This window comes from Dendropsophus ebraccatus, chromosome 2 (genome assembly GCF_027789765.1).
Source record: "Dendropsophus ebraccatus isolate aDenEbr1 chromosome 2, aDenEbr1.pat, whole genome shotgun sequence".
Taxonomy (NCBI): domain Eukaryota; kingdom Metazoa; phylum Chordata; class Amphibia; order Anura; family Hylidae; genus Dendropsophus; species Dendropsophus ebraccatus.
Window position 1 is genome coordinate 60123040 of NC_091455.1, and position 19529 is coordinate 60142568.

General features: G+C 43.3%; 1 protein-coding gene across 1 annotated transcript; it reads right to left on the bottom strand.

The window, feature by feature from the left end:
• Window positions 1–6744: 6744 nt before the first annotated feature.
• UBE2V2 (ubiquitin conjugating enzyme E2 V2) lies at window positions 6745–19499 on the bottom strand. Its single transcript, XM_069957595.1, has 4 exons — window positions 19374–19499; window positions 13781–13926; window positions 11568–11693; window positions 6745–9746 (listed from the first exon to the last, which is right to left on the bottom strand). Exons 1-4 carry the CDS (start codon window positions 19387–19389, stop codon window positions 9600–9602), a joined length of 435 nt encoding a protein of 144 aa, XP_069813696.1. The 5' UTR covers window positions 19390–19499; the 3' UTR covers window positions 6745–9599.
• Between the last annotated feature and the right edge of the window lie 30 nt (window positions 19500–19529).

The following is a 19529-nucleotide window of genomic DNA, read 5'->3' on the forward strand; positions in this document are numbered from 1 at the left end:
TGCTACCTCAACCCCCCCCCCCCCCCATGTCAAACAAGGGTTCGTAAATTATGGACGTGCTGTTATGTACCTGGAGGTGTTCTGAATGTGATTACAAAGATATCCTTTGCTGCACGATCAAGGCATTTGTAGTGACATATCTTCCCCCAGACCCTTTGTGCTGTTACTGCAACATGCAGGATCTAGGTCTGGGAGAAGATGTCACTACATTTTGCATATATGTATAAGTAAGTGATGCAGAAGAATCTGGCGGCCAGGCCGGCCAGGGAATGCCCCAATGCACCAAAGGATCTCACTTGCATATCTGTTTTTTTATAATAAATGATATATTAAAAATGGTGTAACGGGTCAGGCAGCAAAGGATATCTTTATTAGAACCTGTGAGGGAATGATAAGAGAAATGGATAAGGAGATTCATTTATTGCAGATGAGCAGTGAAAACTATTGTGCCTACTGACGTTTCTGAAATCAAATGTGTTAAACTAGAAGGTAATTTAAAGTGTATGTTCACTTAGGCTAGATTCACACGTAAAAGATGTGCAGCGGATTTCACGATGCAAAATCCGCTGCGGATCCCTTGCCTGTTAGTTCCTATGAGAATACATACTCTCAGCAAACATCCTGCTGCGAGTATGTAAGTGACAGCCCTGTTAACCCCCCCGCCGGCGCATACTGTACCTGTTTGACGCTCCGGCTTGCTTCGGGGCTTCCGGTGTGTGGACGTCCCGCTCAGCTAATCAGTGCGCTGCGCCGGAGCAACGCACTGATTGGCTGAGCAGTACATGCAGAGCCGGGAGCCCCAAAGCCAGCCAGAACGTCAAGCAGGAACAGTATGCGCCGGCGGGGGGGGGTTAACGGGGCTGTCACTTACATACTCACAGAAACTAACAGGCAATGGATCAGCAGCGGATAATCTATAGACCCCCCCCCCCCCAACATTACTGAGGTGATTGATGGTCAGCTGCATACACAAATGGAGCGAGCTGCCCTGGAGGGTACAGTAGTGATAAAGGGTGACTTCAGCTAACACCGCAAAGGGGAGAGAATTCCTCAGTCTATTGCAGTTTTTTTTGGGCCAGTTTGTGGAGGAGCCAATAAAAAGTGATGCACTGTTGGATCTGGTTATTTCCAACAAAGCAGAGCTGGTTGAGAATGTCACTGACCATGAACACCTGGGTAACAGTGACCACAATATAGTGACTTTTGGCTTGACGTGTAGAAAACAAAGACATGTTAGGAGGACCAAAACATCTAATTTCAAAAGGGCCAATTTTTTTTTCTGGATTAGGGCGGGTTCACACTACGGAATTCTCGCGGACAATGTCCGCGGAATTCCGTCAGCTGTCCGCCCGCACATCTGGGCGCCTTTCCACCGGCCCCATAGACAACATTCTATGGGCCAGCGTATTCCGCTATACACTGAAAGAAGTGTCATGTCACTTCTTTTAGCGGATCGCGGAATACGCCGGCCCATAGAATGGTGTCTATGGAGCCGGGGGAAAATCGCGTGCCCGTGCGGGCGGACAGCTGACGGAATTCCGCGGACACTGTCTGCGAGAATTCCGTAGTGTGAAGCCGCCCTTAGGGGCAGAACTTCAGGATATAGACTCGGAGCAGCTGTTGTCAAATACTAATACAGATAATAAATGGGAAATCTTCAAATCAAAACTAAGCTTTTAGACGTTTAAAATCAAATCCAAGTGATGTTAAAAGGGCTATCAATGACAAAAAAAAAAGGCATTTAAAGAATAAAAATCAGAGAGGTCAACTGTAGCCTTTAAAAATAACAAAGAGCTCAATAACATCTGTAAAAAGGTAATAAAAGCAGCAAAATTAATTAAAAACAGGTGGCCAAAGATAGCAAAACAACCCCACAAAAATTATTCAAATATATAAATACATAAAAAAAAAAAGAAGTCAAAACATGTAAGACACCTAAATAATGGTGACGGGGAGTTAATTACTGGGGATCAAGAAAAAGCTGAGTTACTGAATGGGTTCCTCAGCTCTGTATAAAGAAGAGGGAGGAGCCGAGGTGGGTGGGGCCAGTGCGAAGGTGGGCGGGACCAGTGCTGGTAACAAGTCGTGTAATGTACTTAACTGGCTTAATGTCGATATGGTTCAAGATAAATTAAATAAACTAAATGTAAGTAAAGCTCCAGAACTTGATGGATTACACCCCAGAGGTCTTAGAGAACTCAATTCTTTAAATTCTGTACCCTCGTTAGTAATATTCAGAGATTCTTTGGTGACTAAAATTGTGCCGAGGGACTGGTGTAAAGCGAATGTAGTAGTGCTGGTCTTTAAAAAGGTCTTAAGGTCCTCCTCAGGTAACTATAGACCAGTAGGCTTAACATTTATTGTGGGGAAGCTACTTGAGGGGCTTACAAGGGTCTACATATAGGAATATGTAGGGGGTAATAGTATTATAAGTGATAACCAGCATGGTTTTACAGGGACAGAAGTTGTCAAACCAAACTAATATATTTTTATATAGAGGTGAGTAAGGGAGACGGCTGTGGATATAGTGTACCTTGATTTTGTTAAATGGACGTCTGATTTTGCTCATGGATGTCTGATGGGTAAATTAAGGTCTATGGGTTAAGAAAGTTTAGATTGTAATTGACTTAAAAGCTGTTATATAGATTTGTAAATTACAGTTACATCTACAGCTCCTGTATGTCGTGCAGGAAGTGGTGTATTTTTTCCGGCCTGACACAGTGCTCTCTGCTGCCACCTCTGTCCATGACAGGAACTGTCTAGAGCAGTAACAAATCCCATAGAAAACCTCTCTTTTTCTGAACAGTTCCTGTCACGGACAGAGGTGGCAGCAGAGGGATCCATGTCAGTCTGTAAAGAAAACACCATTTCCTGCAGGACATACAACAGCTGATAAGTACTAGTAGGTTTGAGATTTTTAAATAGAAGTAATTTGCAAATCTGTATAACTTTCTGACACCAATTGATTTTAAAGCATTTTTTTCCCAGAGAATGGTACCCAGAGAATGGTGGTCAATGATTCCTACTCTGAAAGGTTATAAGTGGTGTACCCCAAGGGTCAGTACTGGGCCCCCTTCTGTTTAACTTGTTTATTAATGATATTGAGGATGGAATTATCAGCAATGTTTCCATCTTTGCAGATGACACCAAGCTTTGTAGTACAGTAGTCTATGGAAGATGTGCAGATGTTACAGGATGACTTAGACACAGAGGGGGAGATTTATCAAACATGGTGTAAAGTGAAACTGGCTCAGTTGCCCCTAGCAACCAATCAGATTCCATCTTTCATTTTCCAAAGAGTGTGAGGAATGAAAGGTGGAATCTGATTGGTTGCTAGGGGCAACTGAGCCAGTTTCACTTTACACCATGTCTGATAAATCTACCGGGAGTCTTTGGGCGTCCACTTGGCAAATGAGGTTCAATGCGGATAAATGTAAAGTTATGCACCTGGGTACTAATAACCCGCATGCATCATATGTCCTGGGGGGAGTTACTCTGGGAGAGTCGCTGATAGAGAAGGATCTGGGTGTACTTGTAGATAATAGACTACAGAACAGCACACAATGTCAGTCAGTGGCTTCTAAGGCCAGCAGGATATTGTCATGCATTAAAACAGGCATGGACTCTCGGGACAGGGATATAATATTACCGCTTTATAAAGCTTTGGTGCGGCCTCATCTGGAGTATGCTGCCCAGTTTTGGAACCCGATTCATAAAAAGGATGTTCTAGAGCTGGAGAGGGTACGAAGACGGGCAACTAAACTAATAAGGGGAATGGAGCATCTTAGTTATGAGGAGGGATTAAAAGAATTACATTTGTTTAGTCTAGAGAAGAGATGTTTAAGGGGAGATATGATTAATTTATTTAAATATATAAATGGCCCCTACAAGAAATATGGGGAAAAGATGTTCCAGGTAAAACCCCCTCAAAGGACAAGAGGGCACTGCCTCCGCCTGGAGAAAAAAGGTTCAATCTCCGGAGGCGACAAGCCTTCTTTACCATGAGAACTGTGAATGTGTGGAACAGTCTACCACAAGATCTGGTCACAGCAACAACAGTAGAGGGCTTCAAAACAGGTTTATATTAGTTCTTTGAAAAAAATAACATAAATGCATACCAAAAAATTGATCCACACCCCTTTCCTTCAAGCATTCCCTCCTTGGTTGAACTTGATAGACATGTGTTTTTTTTTATTTTATTTTGCAACTCTACCAACTATGTCACACGTCCAGGTACATAACAGTGGGTTCATATGTGCCTCGCCTTATATTTGCACATAACCTCAAAGAGCACCCCAAAACCCAAGGGTGTACACTGGAGAAACAACAGTACCACCATCTTAATGCAACCCCCATCACTACTGCAATCATTGTGGGAAGTATCTTCTGTGGAGGCCATCAAGCCATGATGACTAGTGAGCCAACAACCATGGTTGGTATGAGGACTATAAGCAAGCCTCAGGCATTCCACATGCCTCCTTTATTATTGTACCATCAGCATACCTCTGGGCTGATGATGGTTACAAGAAGCACCCACTCATCACTGGCTGAGGCCAGTCACACAGACAGTGGCCACTTTCTAAAAGTTTAGACGAAAACAGTATGCGCTGCTCAGCTGGGACCAACCACTGTCATGCTATGGGCATGGCAGAGGATAGGGGCATGTGAGTATTACTTTTTTCCCCATTTTTATGTCAACCTGAGCTTATTGACAAGAATTTTGGGGGCTGACCAATATATTGTAACAATGTAATGTGTATGTATAATACTAGGTAAAATGTGCACAAATTAGGTAGTGAACATCATTCAGGACAGAGACTAATGTGAGTGATGAGAAACTCTCTACAGCATTGTGTAGTATGTTGGGGCTATGGAAGCAAAAAGGGGAAAAAAACTAAATAAATCTTATCCTACACATGGCCTGCTGTGAAACAAAAGTGCAACATATTGTTTAACCACTAGATGTCCCTGTCTGCACGAGTTTGTTTAACTCTATAGTGTAGGGTTCATTTAACCTGTGCTAATAGAAACATAGAAGATTGTCGGCAGAAAAAGACCAGCTGGTGCATCTACTCTGCCCTTTTAGTATTTACTTTCTTATGTTAGGATAGATATATGATCATCCCAGTTATCCTAGTCAATTAGGGTATGTGCACACTACTGAATCCCGACAGAACACCCGCCGCAGATTCTGCAGCTCACGCCCGCTCGCAGAGAGTATTCCATTGGGATTCCCTAGTGTGCACATACCCTCATTGTGGACTTATCTACCACATCTGCTGAAAGCTATTGCCAAGCATCTACTACTCTAATATTATCTTATGTTGCTTCTGATCTTTCCCTGAACTAACCTCAGTTTGTGTCTCCTTGTTCTTGATTTTTTTTTTTTTATTAAAAACACTCCCCTCCTGAACCCTATTTAGTCCTTTAACATATTTAAAGGTTTCAGTCATGTCCCCCCTTTCCTCCAGATTATAAAGATTTAGATCCTTAAAGGGTACCTAACACAAACAACTTCTGACATGTCATAGCGACTTGTCAGAGGTTTATATCGGTCGAGGTCCGAGTGCTGAGACCCTAGCTGATCGTTAGAATGAAGAACGTGTGAATAAGCCTTAGTCCTTCTCTCTGTTCACATAGCACCTTGCAAACACAGTGCATTAATAACCCCCTTCTCCCACACATACCATCTACAGTATAGTAGTGTACAGTGTAAGTCACCCCCTAGTGCAGTGCGAGGCTGTTCAATCCAGTGCACCTTCTCTAGCAGTATGTCATGGTGTAAAAGAAAGGAGTACATGTTGTCAAGTTATTGGCCAGAGAAGTAAAAGGAAGGAAGTCTTAGGCCTTATTCTCACATTCCTTGCAGTCTTTATATACAGATGATGTGCTATAAACAGGACATCTGTGCTAGTATTGCAACACAAAAACGTAAAAAGTTTTGGAACTCACATCGTCATAATGATTGATGATGCTGGGAGTTCTGAAGTCCGGTCCATAGCACAATGTCTATATATACGGACCGTGCACGGAACATGTGCATTTAGCCTTCGTTACGCCCTATTCTGTGCATACTATAAATTAAGCATAACTACTCCTGATGAGAAAACCCCTTTATTAAACAGCCATAAGAGCTCTTAGAGGAGAAGTCCCATGACAAAAAAAAATAGAAAGGTTCAATATGCGCAAGTAGATGTGTGCATCTGAGCCAGCAGGATGGTGCACTGAAGGGCCAAGGAACACCCTCAGAGCGCAAAAGAAACCTACCTGCATATTTAGAAACAAACTGCTTCAAAACAGCGCCAGCTAGAAAAATAAAGAGGACTGGCACGAGGAGTTAGGCAGGGACAGGGACATATAAGCAGGTTCATCTATACGAACCTCCTAATACGTCCCATTAATCCTGGTTTAATTGCTAACCATTCAAAGAACACATTTCCCCATGTGGATTGGAGTCTGTTGAACGCTGTCATCTTAAAGGCGATTTCCAGGACTTTAGCGCAGTATAGGCCATCAATATCTAATCACCGGGGTGCCGACACCTGCCAACCAGCTGTTTGCTGGAGCCATGGCGTAAGGTATACCACTGTTTGTTGATTAATTTTTACTTTGATACATAAAAGGTGGTTGTGAGCGGAGGCCCCATGTATAATATTCTAATACCCTAGTAGGACATGTATTTAGAGGGCATGTGATTATAAAGAAAACTCTATGATTTTCCCATTTAAACAATAAAGCACAATATTCTACCACTTTCAACATTTTATTTACATTGTAAGACTAGCTGCAGCCTCAGGTCACATTATCCATATCCTTTTCATATACGTCTGCTGTATGCAGTTTATGAAATGCAGTTTATTGAAATAAAGGCTGTAAACAAATGTTTTCTGTCCGTTACAAGTAACAAACATGAGCTTCTTTATAGAGTTAACCATTTGAAATTGAATGAACAACTTGAACACACTTTGACACAACATGGTCTCCTAGTCTGCTTCTATGCCTCTCGCAAAAGAAACACCAGCATATGTTCCCGCTGCAATGTACTTAACAACAGCATTCCCTTTGCTGAACAGGGTGCGTACAGAATAGCTTTTCTATTTCAGATCCCTAAGTGTGATTGATATATATATATATATATATATATATATATATATATATATATATATATATATATATATATATATTAATCTTCATGTGACTAGTCTACCATTAAGCTTCGCTCTTGTGACAGATGCATGACGCTTTGAGGCAAACAAAAACATTCTAACACTGCCCTACGAACAGGAAAAGCAACTTGTGCAGCCTGTCGTCTATCTGCCCTGCACGTGTCCAATGATCCCTTACATGTTAAAAGAAGAAACTCATGCTGTGCTCATCTCTAAGTCCCTGTAAATGAATACAACACAACAGGGTTTATTTACTGAAAATGTGCAGAAGTGCAATAGCCATAAGTGCAAATACCCATAGTAACTAACAAGACAATGCCCCACCTAGGTTGTAACACTTTGCACTTTGAAGCTAATGACCCCCATCCTCAAATAATGCCAACCATACCACAGTATAATACTGTACAACCAAACATTACCAAACCATGAACATTTAAATAATAGTCTATACTTGGCCCCATATATCACATGTATGAGGGAAGTAAGTGGATTTAGGGAAATGAAAAGAACAAGGCAATTGTCTGCATTTTCATTTTCTACAAACAGCTCAAAAAATCCTGTTCAAAATGATTCCTTCTATATATAGGTGAGCTGGCCAGATTGTAAAAGATGCTACAGGACTAAAGCTGGTTATAAATGGCACAGGTTATGTGCCCAATCTAAGGCTTTATAACTGGGCCTGAGGGATTTTGGAATACAGAGCGCTCAGTCTCTGAGCTATTAAGAGACAGACTCTTAAAGGGAATATCCAGCGCTACAAAAACATGGCCACTTTCTTCCAGAGACAGCACCACTCGTCTCCAGTTTGGGTGTAGGTTTTGTAACTATGTTCCATTAGAGTGAATGGAGCTTAAATGCAAACCACAACTGAACCACAAGAGTGGTGCTGTCTCTGGAAGAAGGTGGCCATGTTTCTGTAGCGCTGGATAACCCCTTTAAGGGATGTGCAGATGTCTCATCTGCTCACAGTCAGTGATGGCTATCTAGTTGGCTATGACCCGTTTTGCACAATCATATTGCTTCATGGCTAATACACATCTTTGAATTAAACATTCCTGTGAAAACTGGGTGAATATCAGACGCTAGCAAGGGGAAATTTATCTTATAAGTACATTCAGATCATTGAGGCGAGATTATTATGAACCTGGGTTTAGGGAGAACTTTTCTAATGCTGAGATTTCCTGCATGACATTTAATGTGAACAGAATTTTAAAGTTTGTATATAAAAGTTATTTTACAGTCCAAAAATGCATTCATATTAATGTAGGCTTCAGAGCTGAAATCGTCCAGCATTCTTATCAGGCTCAATGTATGCACATCATCTGCCATGGTGATTTACATTCTGGGAGGTATTGTATTTAAACCAGGCACTGCCCATCAGATGCAAGAAAAAAAAAAACTATATTATAGGATTTAAGCTAAGGCCCCATTAAAAAGTATAAATATGAAGAGAACGTTGACTCTAATTGACCTACTAGTGACTACGTCCGGTCTACTTCCGGAATGTAGATCTTTTCTTCAGGACTCAAACATTTAGTACACCCCAATTGTGAGACCTGAAAAATAATGAAAACCTTGTGTCTTTAAGGCCATGTTCAATCTAATAAGGTCAATGGGTTAACTACAATATATGTCAACATACCTTTTTGCTGATATCCCATTGTTATTAGTGGTGGGTAATCCATTTACAAAATTGTGTTCATAGATGGAATTCTGTATATGCTCTATAACAACAGACTTCAAACCGCTTAAAGGGGTTATTCAGGATCAGAAAAAGCATAGCTGCTTTCTTGCAACAAAAAAACCCACCCCTGTCCTGGCTCCATACACTTCAATGGAATTAAGCCATAAACCCAAACTGAGGACAAGAGTGGTTTTATTTCTGGAAGAAAGCAGCCATGTTTTTATAAGCCTGGATAACTCCTTTAATAGCAGTACATACTGACACACTGGCAGTATGCACTATAGAGCATCTCACAGAAATGTAAATGTCACGCAGCAAATCTCAGAGAGAGGAATCCTACAATATAGATGTAAAAAAGAAAAAAAAGAATTGACTCTGCTCTTTAAGGAAGCAAAAATTTAAAGGAGGTGTAAATCCCTATGATCAATCAACACTACACCAGAAACATAATACTAAACTGGAACCCCTATACTCCTGTCAATCTGTTTCTTTTGTGCAGGTGTATGGGGGTTTCACTGCAACACACGTTGCATAATATGTCCATGATCAATGGGAGTCAAAACTAGGAGACATCCAAGCCAACAAGGACGAGTCATGTGCAAACTGTGCCCAGATTCTAGTTGTCAGGGCTGAAAGGGCTTTCCCCTCTCAGAGCTGGAGAGGCAGAGGCATGCAACAATACATATTGCAGGCCTTTTAGAAAATCATGGCGGGGGCTGGGAGGAAGTATGGTAACATTCCCACATCAACTAATTGTTGTAGGTCTGTCCTTCTGGAGGCTGTGGGAGCTTCATATTTTCTTTGGACATCATCATGCGTCTAAGTTCTTGAAGAACAACTTTAATGCTATATGAGTTTTGCCATTTAGCTAAAACAGGTATGCATCGTGAATCCACCTAAAGGAAACAAAAGAGAGGTAATGGTTAATGGAAGCGTCTGACATACGCTTATTTAACAATATTAATATTATGTCTTTTTATAGCGCCAACAGACTCTGCAGCGCTTAAGATACATAAAAACCTTAAACATGGCTTCTGCATCATTGGCTTAGGCCAGCAGAAAAGGCTGGAAAGGAGTGTGATGGGATAATTCCACCACCATGGTGGTCTTTGTTCACAGCTTGTTTCTGCATTATGTTTACAGGGCGTGGATGGAAAGTTCCTGACACGTAGCTACACATCTTTGTGATACTCCAGGACAGTATATGTCACTGTAGGGATACATTCACACACAGCATATACAGTGCAGATTTTAAGCAGGAAATCTACAGCATGTAATCAGAATTTCATGTTACGCTGTAAAGAATAAAAGGATTAACAATGCATGAAATCGGCAGCGTATAGGTTATGGGTGAACATGCCCTGACAAAGTGTAGTCTGCTGCTCTCTTCTGTACAGTTAAAAGTCTATCCAACACTAGGAGTCAATGGGCAAAAAAAGAGTCAGACGCTGCAGAGGTATATCAGGAAATACTTCTCACATATATCCCTCATGAAAGAAGGAAATAAAAAATTGGGGGGGGGGGGATGCAAGGCAATAAAAAATGGTGTTTCATAAACTGGCCTGGCACAAAGTGCACTGGAGTAAGGAGTGCTCAATTTATTACAAAAGAAAGGTCTTACAATGCCTGTCCATACACGTATAAGAAATATGTCACCAGAAAATGACCTATTGTTTAAATAATGTTTTCATGATAAAGGTCCTCACACCTGACGTTTGACTTGATGGCTACATGTGCATGTTTGTTTTCTGTATGTATGTACCCCCAGAATTGTAAAGCGCTGCAAAATATGTTGGGAGTTTAAATTGGGAGATAAATTAAAATTATTTGTATAACATAATATTTTTGTGATTTTTTCTATTTTACTATCTATATTATGTAATAATCCTGTGGCAGTTTTCATTATCACCACTAGGTCGAACACTAAGCTGAAACTTCTTGTCCTGTCTGTGGTGATAAGAGGAGGCTGCTGTGAAATCATCTGTACTGTAATTGAGCGACAGGTGACACCAGTTTGCTATATTTTCCCACAAAACAAACAGGTGTAACTACATTACTATGTGGTGTATACAGAGTGTTAGGTGTCATGAGATAGCCGGGATTCAAGCAGCACTGACAAAGATGCTAAGTGTAAAAAAAAACAAAGCCTAAGCTTTGTTTTTATTTACAAATGCCTTCAAAATTCTGTTGCTTAAGTCTTAAAAACAATCTTATTCATTATCAGCTGATTTCTAAAGAATTAAAGTGGTACTCCTGCTAAAAAAAAAAAAAAAAAAAAAAATATCTTTCAAATAAACCTGTGCCAGAGATTTATAATTTATTTTTATTTAAAGATCTCCAGTCTTCCAGTACATGTCAGCTGCTGTATGTCCTGCAGGAAGTGGTGCATTCTTTCCAGTCTGACACTGTGCTCTTGGCTGCCACCTCTGTCCCCGACAGGAACTGTGCAGAGCAGTAGAAAATCCCTATAGAAAACCTCTCCTGCTAGCCAGACTGTACAGAATACACCACTTCCTGCAGGACATACAGCAGCTACTGATTTCTAGCAACAGTTGGTTTGAATATAAATAAATATTACTGGAGTACCCCTTTAACGAAGAAACATATATTGAATGGAGAAACTGAATGTAAACCATGCACTCGCATAAACTGCCCACAGCAGCTAATCCCGCTTCCATATCTTCCCCAGAGATGAAACCAAGCGGATGCATACTCACCATGCCATTGGAGCTATTTACACCATTCATGTTTATTTTTGTTTCAAATCTAACTGTCGGGGGGGCTTCAGGGTATTTGGATCCACATTCTATTTTCAAGCTGTATATTCTATTTTCATAATTTGTCTGTAAAAATAAACAAAGTATGAGAAAACATGTACGATACTGCTCTATTACCTCAATAACTGACCAAGAGGGGAGCAAATAGACTATTCTAATATATACAACTAGCATAAAGGCCTCCAAAAACAGTCATCTAATGCAAAGAAGAAACCACTGATAACAGGCTTATGTCTAGAGCTCTGAAGGTATGATGGATTAAAGGGGAACTCCGGATAAGAAAAACTTGTTTTCTATTAAAAGTTAAATATATGTGTCTATACAATGTATTACCGTATCTGTACGGTTCTGCCACACTGGTAGCTGATATAAATCCAGGAAGTGAAAAAAATGGCCCCTGTGCAAATTCACATTGTCTCCTGCTCCTTCTGCTATCCCCCCTTAGGAGACAAATCTCCCATGCCTCTGTCTCACATTGTGGGTACAAACCCACTTGACGTATTTGCTGCGTGAATCAGTCTTAAAAATAAGCAGGTAAAATGCAGGTTGGCTTTATACGATTGTTCTGCGTTAAAATACGCAATTGCGTATTTTTGAAGCGTGAAGCTTGTTGTTAGCAAAGCATCAGTTGTTAACAACCTGTGCGAAAAACGCATGTAGCTTCATGCTTCAAAAATACGCAATTGCGTATTTTAACAACTTATGCTTTGCTAACAACAAGCTTCACGCTTCAAAAATACGCAATTGCGTATTTTAACGCAGAACAATCGTATAAAGCCAACCTGCATTTTACCTGCTTATTTTTAAGACTGATTCACGCAGCAAATACGTCAAGTGGGTTTGTACCCTGTGTGTGTTTGCTGATGATGCAGACAGGGGGCAGTGCGTGATCTGACTTGGCTGGACCCCCCAATCCCCTGAGTGATTCACCATCTCTAACCGGCCAAAAGCAGCTGCTGCACTAATTTTATTGATTGTAATGGATGGGGGCTGTGATGATCACATGATGGAAAGCATTGCATTCTGGGAAGTGCCAAACCAGTGATGATCACATGATGGAAAGCATTGCATTCTGGGAAGTGCCAAACCAGGAAGAACAGAAACACAAAACAGAGCAAAACACCCCAAACAAATGGATTTTTGGTAGTTTCAAAACTGGGATAGACAGGTAAGTAATGCGTTATGCTTCTGCAGAAGTTTCATTTTTTTTAACCTCTATCTGGAGTTCCCCTTAACTAGGCACCATGTCATCATCAATAGTTGATGGGTGCAGAGTAGATAGCAAGTTAAGATGACCTGTCAGTCAGCAGGGTTACGCTAACACAAAGCATGCTGAGGTTTCAGGGAGGAAACATCCGGCTAACGCTGTTTTATTTATTGGTGGTATCTGTGGTTACTAAGGAGCAGAGGTTTTGGTGGCCATCACTGTTAGGGCGGGTTCATAAATAAATTCAGTGGAATTCCGTCGCCTGTATGAGCTCACAACCGCGTGCCTTACCGCTTGCTCCATAGACGCCATTTTATGGGCCGTCTGATTCCGCATTCTGCCAAAAGAATTGACGCGACAATTCTTTGGGTGGAATGCAGAATCAGCAGGCCCATAGAATGGTGTCTATGGAGAGCGCGTACAGACGACGGAATTCCACGGAATTTATTCGCACAAATTCCGCAGTCTGAACCCGCCCTTAAAAGGGTTATCCAGCGCTACAAAAACATGGCCACTTTCTTCCAGAGACAGCCCCACTGTTGTCTCCAGCTTGGGCAGGGTTTTGATGCTCAGTTTCATTGAAGTGAATGGAGCTTAATTGCAAACCGCACCTGAACTGGAAACAAGAATCGTGTTGTCTCTGGAAGAAAGTGGATATGTTTTTGTAGCACTGGATAACCCTTTTAATGTAAACAAGGGATGGGGGAACCTTTGGCCTTCAAGCTGTTGCAAAACTACAAATCCAAGCTTTAGCTGTCCAGACATGATGGGAATTGCATGCTTTATTAGTAGTTTGTTACGTAGCTAGGTCAGTTTAGTTTTCGTCTTTGCAGCTTTAGAAGCTTCTACACTTTCCCAGTATTTCTGCATGTCTACTCCGGATAAACCTTGTGATCTATGTACTGCGGGTGTCTAGGGCTGCTACTAAAGTCAGCAACCAACTCACCCGTGGAGGCCCAATAATCATTCCAGTCCATCTAGCAAGAGTCATATCTTCATCATTTTCAAGGCCCCAGCTAACTGTACCATCTCCGACTCCTTTTTGACCTTCTTCAAGCTCTTCCAGTAACTGGAAATTACGAGGAACTGTAACTGTTAATGAAACAAAATGAGGAAGTCAGACAAGAAACAAAACACTATCTATATGTAGTAGTTATTACTGTTCCAATCTGATAAAGGGGTATCCAGGCTTACAAAACCATGGTCGCTTTCTTCCAGAAACAGTACTTCTCCTGTCCTCAGTCTGGGTGTGGTTTGGGGGTTTTGTAGCTCAGTTCTATTGAAGTAGAAGAAGATGAACTGTAATACCACACACAACCTGAGGACAGGGGTAGTGCTGTTTGTGCAAGAAAGTGGCTGTTTTTTCTGCTACTGCTTAGTTTGGCTAGTTATCTTTTCATTGCCACTTTTTTGATGACTTTAGCTGCTTATTGTTCTGCAGAATAGAAGAATATGCTTCATATTGTTTTCCATTGATATCAGTGCCATATCTCACAGGTTTTTCCATCACGGATTTCATGTCCACATCCAGCTTGCCCTACTGAGCGGGGACTTATCCCCTTCCAAAGCAGTGTTAGTATCCGCAACATACGCACCACAGACCCATGGCAGAAATCTGACGGTATGCCTCACACTTCTGCCAAAGGATTCTAACATAGAAATCCATCATGTGAACTTAGCTCCCAACATCTTGCCTTCATCTCATTCACAATTTCTTGGACAACACATTAAAAAAAATGAAGTGCATATCAAAAAGTTAGTTTAAATAACAGGTACGCTTTAACTTGTGGTGTTCACAACAGGCTTCAGTAGGTTACAGGCATACAATGCAGTAAAAGTCAAGGTCCCGGGGATGGGTTTCCCTGTTATCAGGCCTCTATGGGCATGGATCACAGCCCTGGGTCGCAGAATCATTATCCAGAGGTGGGCCTGGCATCGCACAGCTGCTTCGATGTCTTGGTTCTGGCGGACGTGCATAATACAGCTACATCCTATCCCCGCTGTACTGCGCATGTCCTCAGACCGGGATAGCCTCAGATTCTGCTTTACAGAAGGCCGTTGGGTAGATCGTTTTTACCCTGATGCAGCCAAATGAAAGGAGTGTTATTCCTGTGGTGGCTGCAGTAGGGTCAAATGATACATCCAGCAATGCTGTGTAAAGCAGAATAAGTACAAGGCTATTTTGAACATGTGCAGTACAGCGGATGTAGGATGCTACTGTACTGCGCATGTCCGCCAAAACGAAGGCGTTGGAGCGGCTATGCAGTTCCAGGCCCACCTCTGGATGGCTGTGAATCACTCCTGGGACGCTGAAGAGGAAGGCAAGTGTCTTACCTTCCTCCTTGGCGCCAGTCCCGCACTGTTAGCTGGAGTAACCTTTGCTCCGGTGCACTGTTAGGAGCACTGCCAAGTGATCGGCCTGCCGCTTGTAATAATCACAACACGGCAGTGCTCCTAACAGTGCACCAGAGCGAAGATTACTCCGACTAACAGCGCGGGACCGGTGCCAAGGAGAAGGGTAACGCACATAGCCCCTTATAGCGCCCAGGATGCTGAGAAGGAAGATATATGCCTCACCTTCCTCCTTGGTGCTGGTCCTGCGCTGTTAGTAGTAGTTATCTTAACTCTAGTGCACTGTTAGGAGCACTGCTGCGTCACTGCCAGTCTCTAAGGAGCGGGCTGATTACAGTGCTCCTAAAACCGGAGCTATGATTACTCCAACTAACAGCGTGGGATTGGCACCAAGGAAGAGGGTAACACACATACCTTCCTCCTCAGCATCCCCGGGCAGTTAAGGGGCTATCAGCAGCTTAGATTTGTCTAACATGCTGATAGTTCCCCTTTAAAGTATCTGTGCATTCTACCATCATAAGGTGGACATGCACATGAGAAGTACTGAGCATAGTTTAGTGTTCTGGAGCGGCTGAAGACTGAGCCATTAGACAGCCAGTCTGACAAAACTGGTACTGAACTGCACCGAGCAGCTATGTCAAGCAAGATGTAGGAGCCAGTGATCTGCACTCGCACAAGGTGGTGTCATAGTCTGTTTATACCATTTACATCCAGTTTCATCTGACAATATTCACATCAGATCACATTATCAGCAGATAGTCTGTTGTGAGCCTTTGTGCCTGATCATTTCTGTAAAATTTGCAGACAATGGCTGGGAGTCAATTTTCCTCATTGGAGTCAATATTCCTCCACCAGAACCATCTTTGCTGGCACACATACGTGGGGGTCGTGAGTTGTCCCGAATGGGGCTATGATTTATTTTGTTCTTCCTCTGATGTTTTGTCTTGGTCACAATCAATGTGTTGACTGTGGGGGATTGTCCTCAGGTCTCTGCGGCTAATGCTGTGGGCTTATATCGGTACTCTGTTATGGTATAACAACTTATACAATGACTGTTTGCCTTGATGGAAAATACCATGATAATCAGAGGTGATAGGACAGTGTATGGAAATATTTTGCACTTTTTGTTTTGGTGATGCTCTGACCCCATGTTTTAATCGGTTACCTCAACGTAATAACTATCATTTAGACACCATATTGGTCTGATAAGTCTCCTGAGGATCCCAGTTTGTAACACTGGGTGAAACGCGTCGAGACAGTATATAAAGATTTGTATTATCTAAGACCTACGCTTGTGGTAGGTAGATACCTATGAGGTTACATTTATCTGGATGTGCTTTCTTTGTAGTATTGGATTTTTTCCTCTATTTTAAATATATTTAATAAAAGTTAATTTTTAATACGTGGTTCTGTGAAAGAGACAATTCTCCTCCTATGTAGATGGCCGCCATTTGTAGCCATGGCCAGTGAGACTGCTCTTTTTTCAAAATGATCAAAACTAAACCTAACTTACAATGGGCTCTAAAAGTTTTCGCCAAGATTCAGTTTTTTTTGTTCTATTGGCATGAATAAAGTTGCAGACTATGCTATTTAAAATCCACCCCTGATTCGGCATCCATCAGGATCTGGTCTTAAAGGAGTTGGATAGATTTAAAGGGTTGCATAAAACCACATTTTTTTTCCTTTTGTCTTGACTGGCAAGAAAAAACCTGCTCAATTCCCTACAGCTGCTGCCCAGCGGGTGTCTGGTCCCTGCTGATCAGAACGTCCTGCTTCCATCTCAACACACATGGAAATGCCCTGGCAGGTGACTGCTATGGCCAATGTGTTGGGGAGCAGCCATTCCTGCTGAGTGTGAATGTGCCAGTATGGTCGGACGTCACACCGTTGTTAATAGGATCTCATGAAATCAGGTGAAAATTTGGTAAAGTTTTATTTTTTTTTATTTATTTTTTTACAATTTTCCACACTGGCATCAGTTTCTGGAGCAGAGTACCTGACACGACACTGCCAGCATGCGCACAGTCCGAAGGGCCTCTTGTTTAATTGGCTGCTTCAGATTTAAAGGGGTTTTTCTGTGTTGCTGTCATACATGTTGTTCCTGTGATACAGCAGCCATCAGCACTGCTCCCAGCTTCCTCTTCTGCACCTACGGCATGTGACCATGAAGGCCAATGATTGCATCACAAGAGCAGTGTGTGATGTCATCATGACAGGCCTATGGTGAGCCCTATTCCATAGTGCTGTACAATTACAGAAGAAAAAAAGGCTGCGCTTGGGCTGAGGAAGGCAAGAAAAGGTGTTCTATTATATTGAATTAAAGGAACCGAAAGTGTGGTGACCCTCCATAACATTCTTATAGGAACCTACATCATGGTGACCCTCCATAACATTCTTATAGGAACCTAAAGCGTGGTGGCCCACCGTAACAGTCTTATAGGAACCTAAAGCGAGGCGGCCCATTGTAACATTATATTATAGGAACCTAAAGCGTGGTGACCCTCCAAAACATTATATCATAGGAACCTACAGCGTGGTGGCCCACCGTAACATTCTTATAGGAACCTAAAGCGAGGCGGCCCATTGTAACATTATATTATAGGAACCTAAAGCGAGGCGGCCCATTGTAACATTATATCATAGGAACCTACAGCGTGGTGACCCTCCATAGCATTATATTATAGGAACCTAAACCCTGGTGGCCCTCCATACCATTATTTTATGGTAACCTAAAGCATGGTGGCACTCCATATTACTATACTAAAGGAACCTAAAGCGTGGTAGCCCACCGTAACATTATATTGTGGGAACCTACACAACATATGAGCAGACAGAAGCCGCTGTCCTGAGGGGGATCTTAGGCCATGTTCACATCCGTGTTGGGGGGTTACCTCACAGATTCTGTTTACCAGACACAATGCGGGAGATCAGACATGATGTTAAGTGAAACTGGCTCAGTTGCCCCTAGCAACCAGATTTCACTTTTCATTCCTCAGACTCTTTGGAAAATGAAAGGTGGAATCTGATTGGTTGCTAGGGGCAACTGAGACAGCTTCACTTTACACCATGTCTGATAAATCTCCCCCTATGAGTAGGAAAAAAACATAGGAAGCGCCAGTTTTTCTATCCAGTAAATTAACTGACACCGTGCTGAAACCTGAGGGTCCCAGTAAGGATCCAGCGGCTCCATTTTCTGCCCTCATGTGTTCTCCCCACAGCTCTATGTGTAGGTGACATGACGGCGGGTGGTACGCGCAGGGCTGCACGTGACGGCGGGTGGTACATGCAGGGCTGCACGTGACGGCGGGTGGTACATGCAGGGCTGCACGTGACGGCGGGTGGTACATGCAGGGCTGCACGTGACGGCGGGTGGTACATGCAGGGCTGCACGTGACGGCGGGTGGTACATGCAGGGCTGCACGTGACGGCGGGTGGTACATGCAGGGCTGCACGTGACGGCGGGTGGTACATGCAGGGCTGCACGTGACGGCGGGTGGTACATACAGGGCTGCACGTGACGGCGGGGGGTAAATACAGGGCTGCACGTGACGGCGGGGGGTACATACAGGGCTGCACGTGACGGCAGGCGGTACATACAGGGCTGCACGTGACGGCGGGGGGTACATACAGGGCTGCACGTGACGGCAGGTGGTACATGCAGGGCTGCACGTGACGGCGGGTGGTACATGCAGGGCTGCACATTATAGCACAGCCATACTCATGGTCAGGGAATCCGCTGAGATGACAATGGGGCCATGGGGCTGACCTGCAGGGGCTAGTCATACTGTGTTACAGAGCGGAGTATAGCACAATACACGGCTATGCAGCTTCCAGCTATCATCATAATACAGTATATGCGGCAATAGTGTGAATAGGGGTGTAGCACGGCTGATGCGGCTCTCACGTACTGGGAGGCTACACACACACGGCCGGCTATAGGGAGGCTCACGTGACAGGCCTCACCTATGTGTATATACACGGCTATGTGCTGTATACCGCCGTACAGGGAGGTGAGGGCGGACATGACGGGGCGCTGCAATGAATGGTGGAGCCTCCGCCGGGGACACGATGGCCGCGGTAACCGGGGCGGCCGCACCGCCCTCAGCACGCCGCACCGGACCGACAAGTATTATACGTATCTCCCGCCTCTGTATCTATTCCCCAGCCTCTCCTCCTCCAACACCAACCTGCATTCCCCGCCATCTTCTCCGCCGCCGAGCACCGGAGCCCACGCAGCTGATGTCAGCACGCAGAACGCCCTCTACCGGACGGCGTCATTTCCGCTGTCAGGAGACAGTGCAGACCGCCGCGATACGCGGGACTGCGGCAGCGCCGTGATCGGC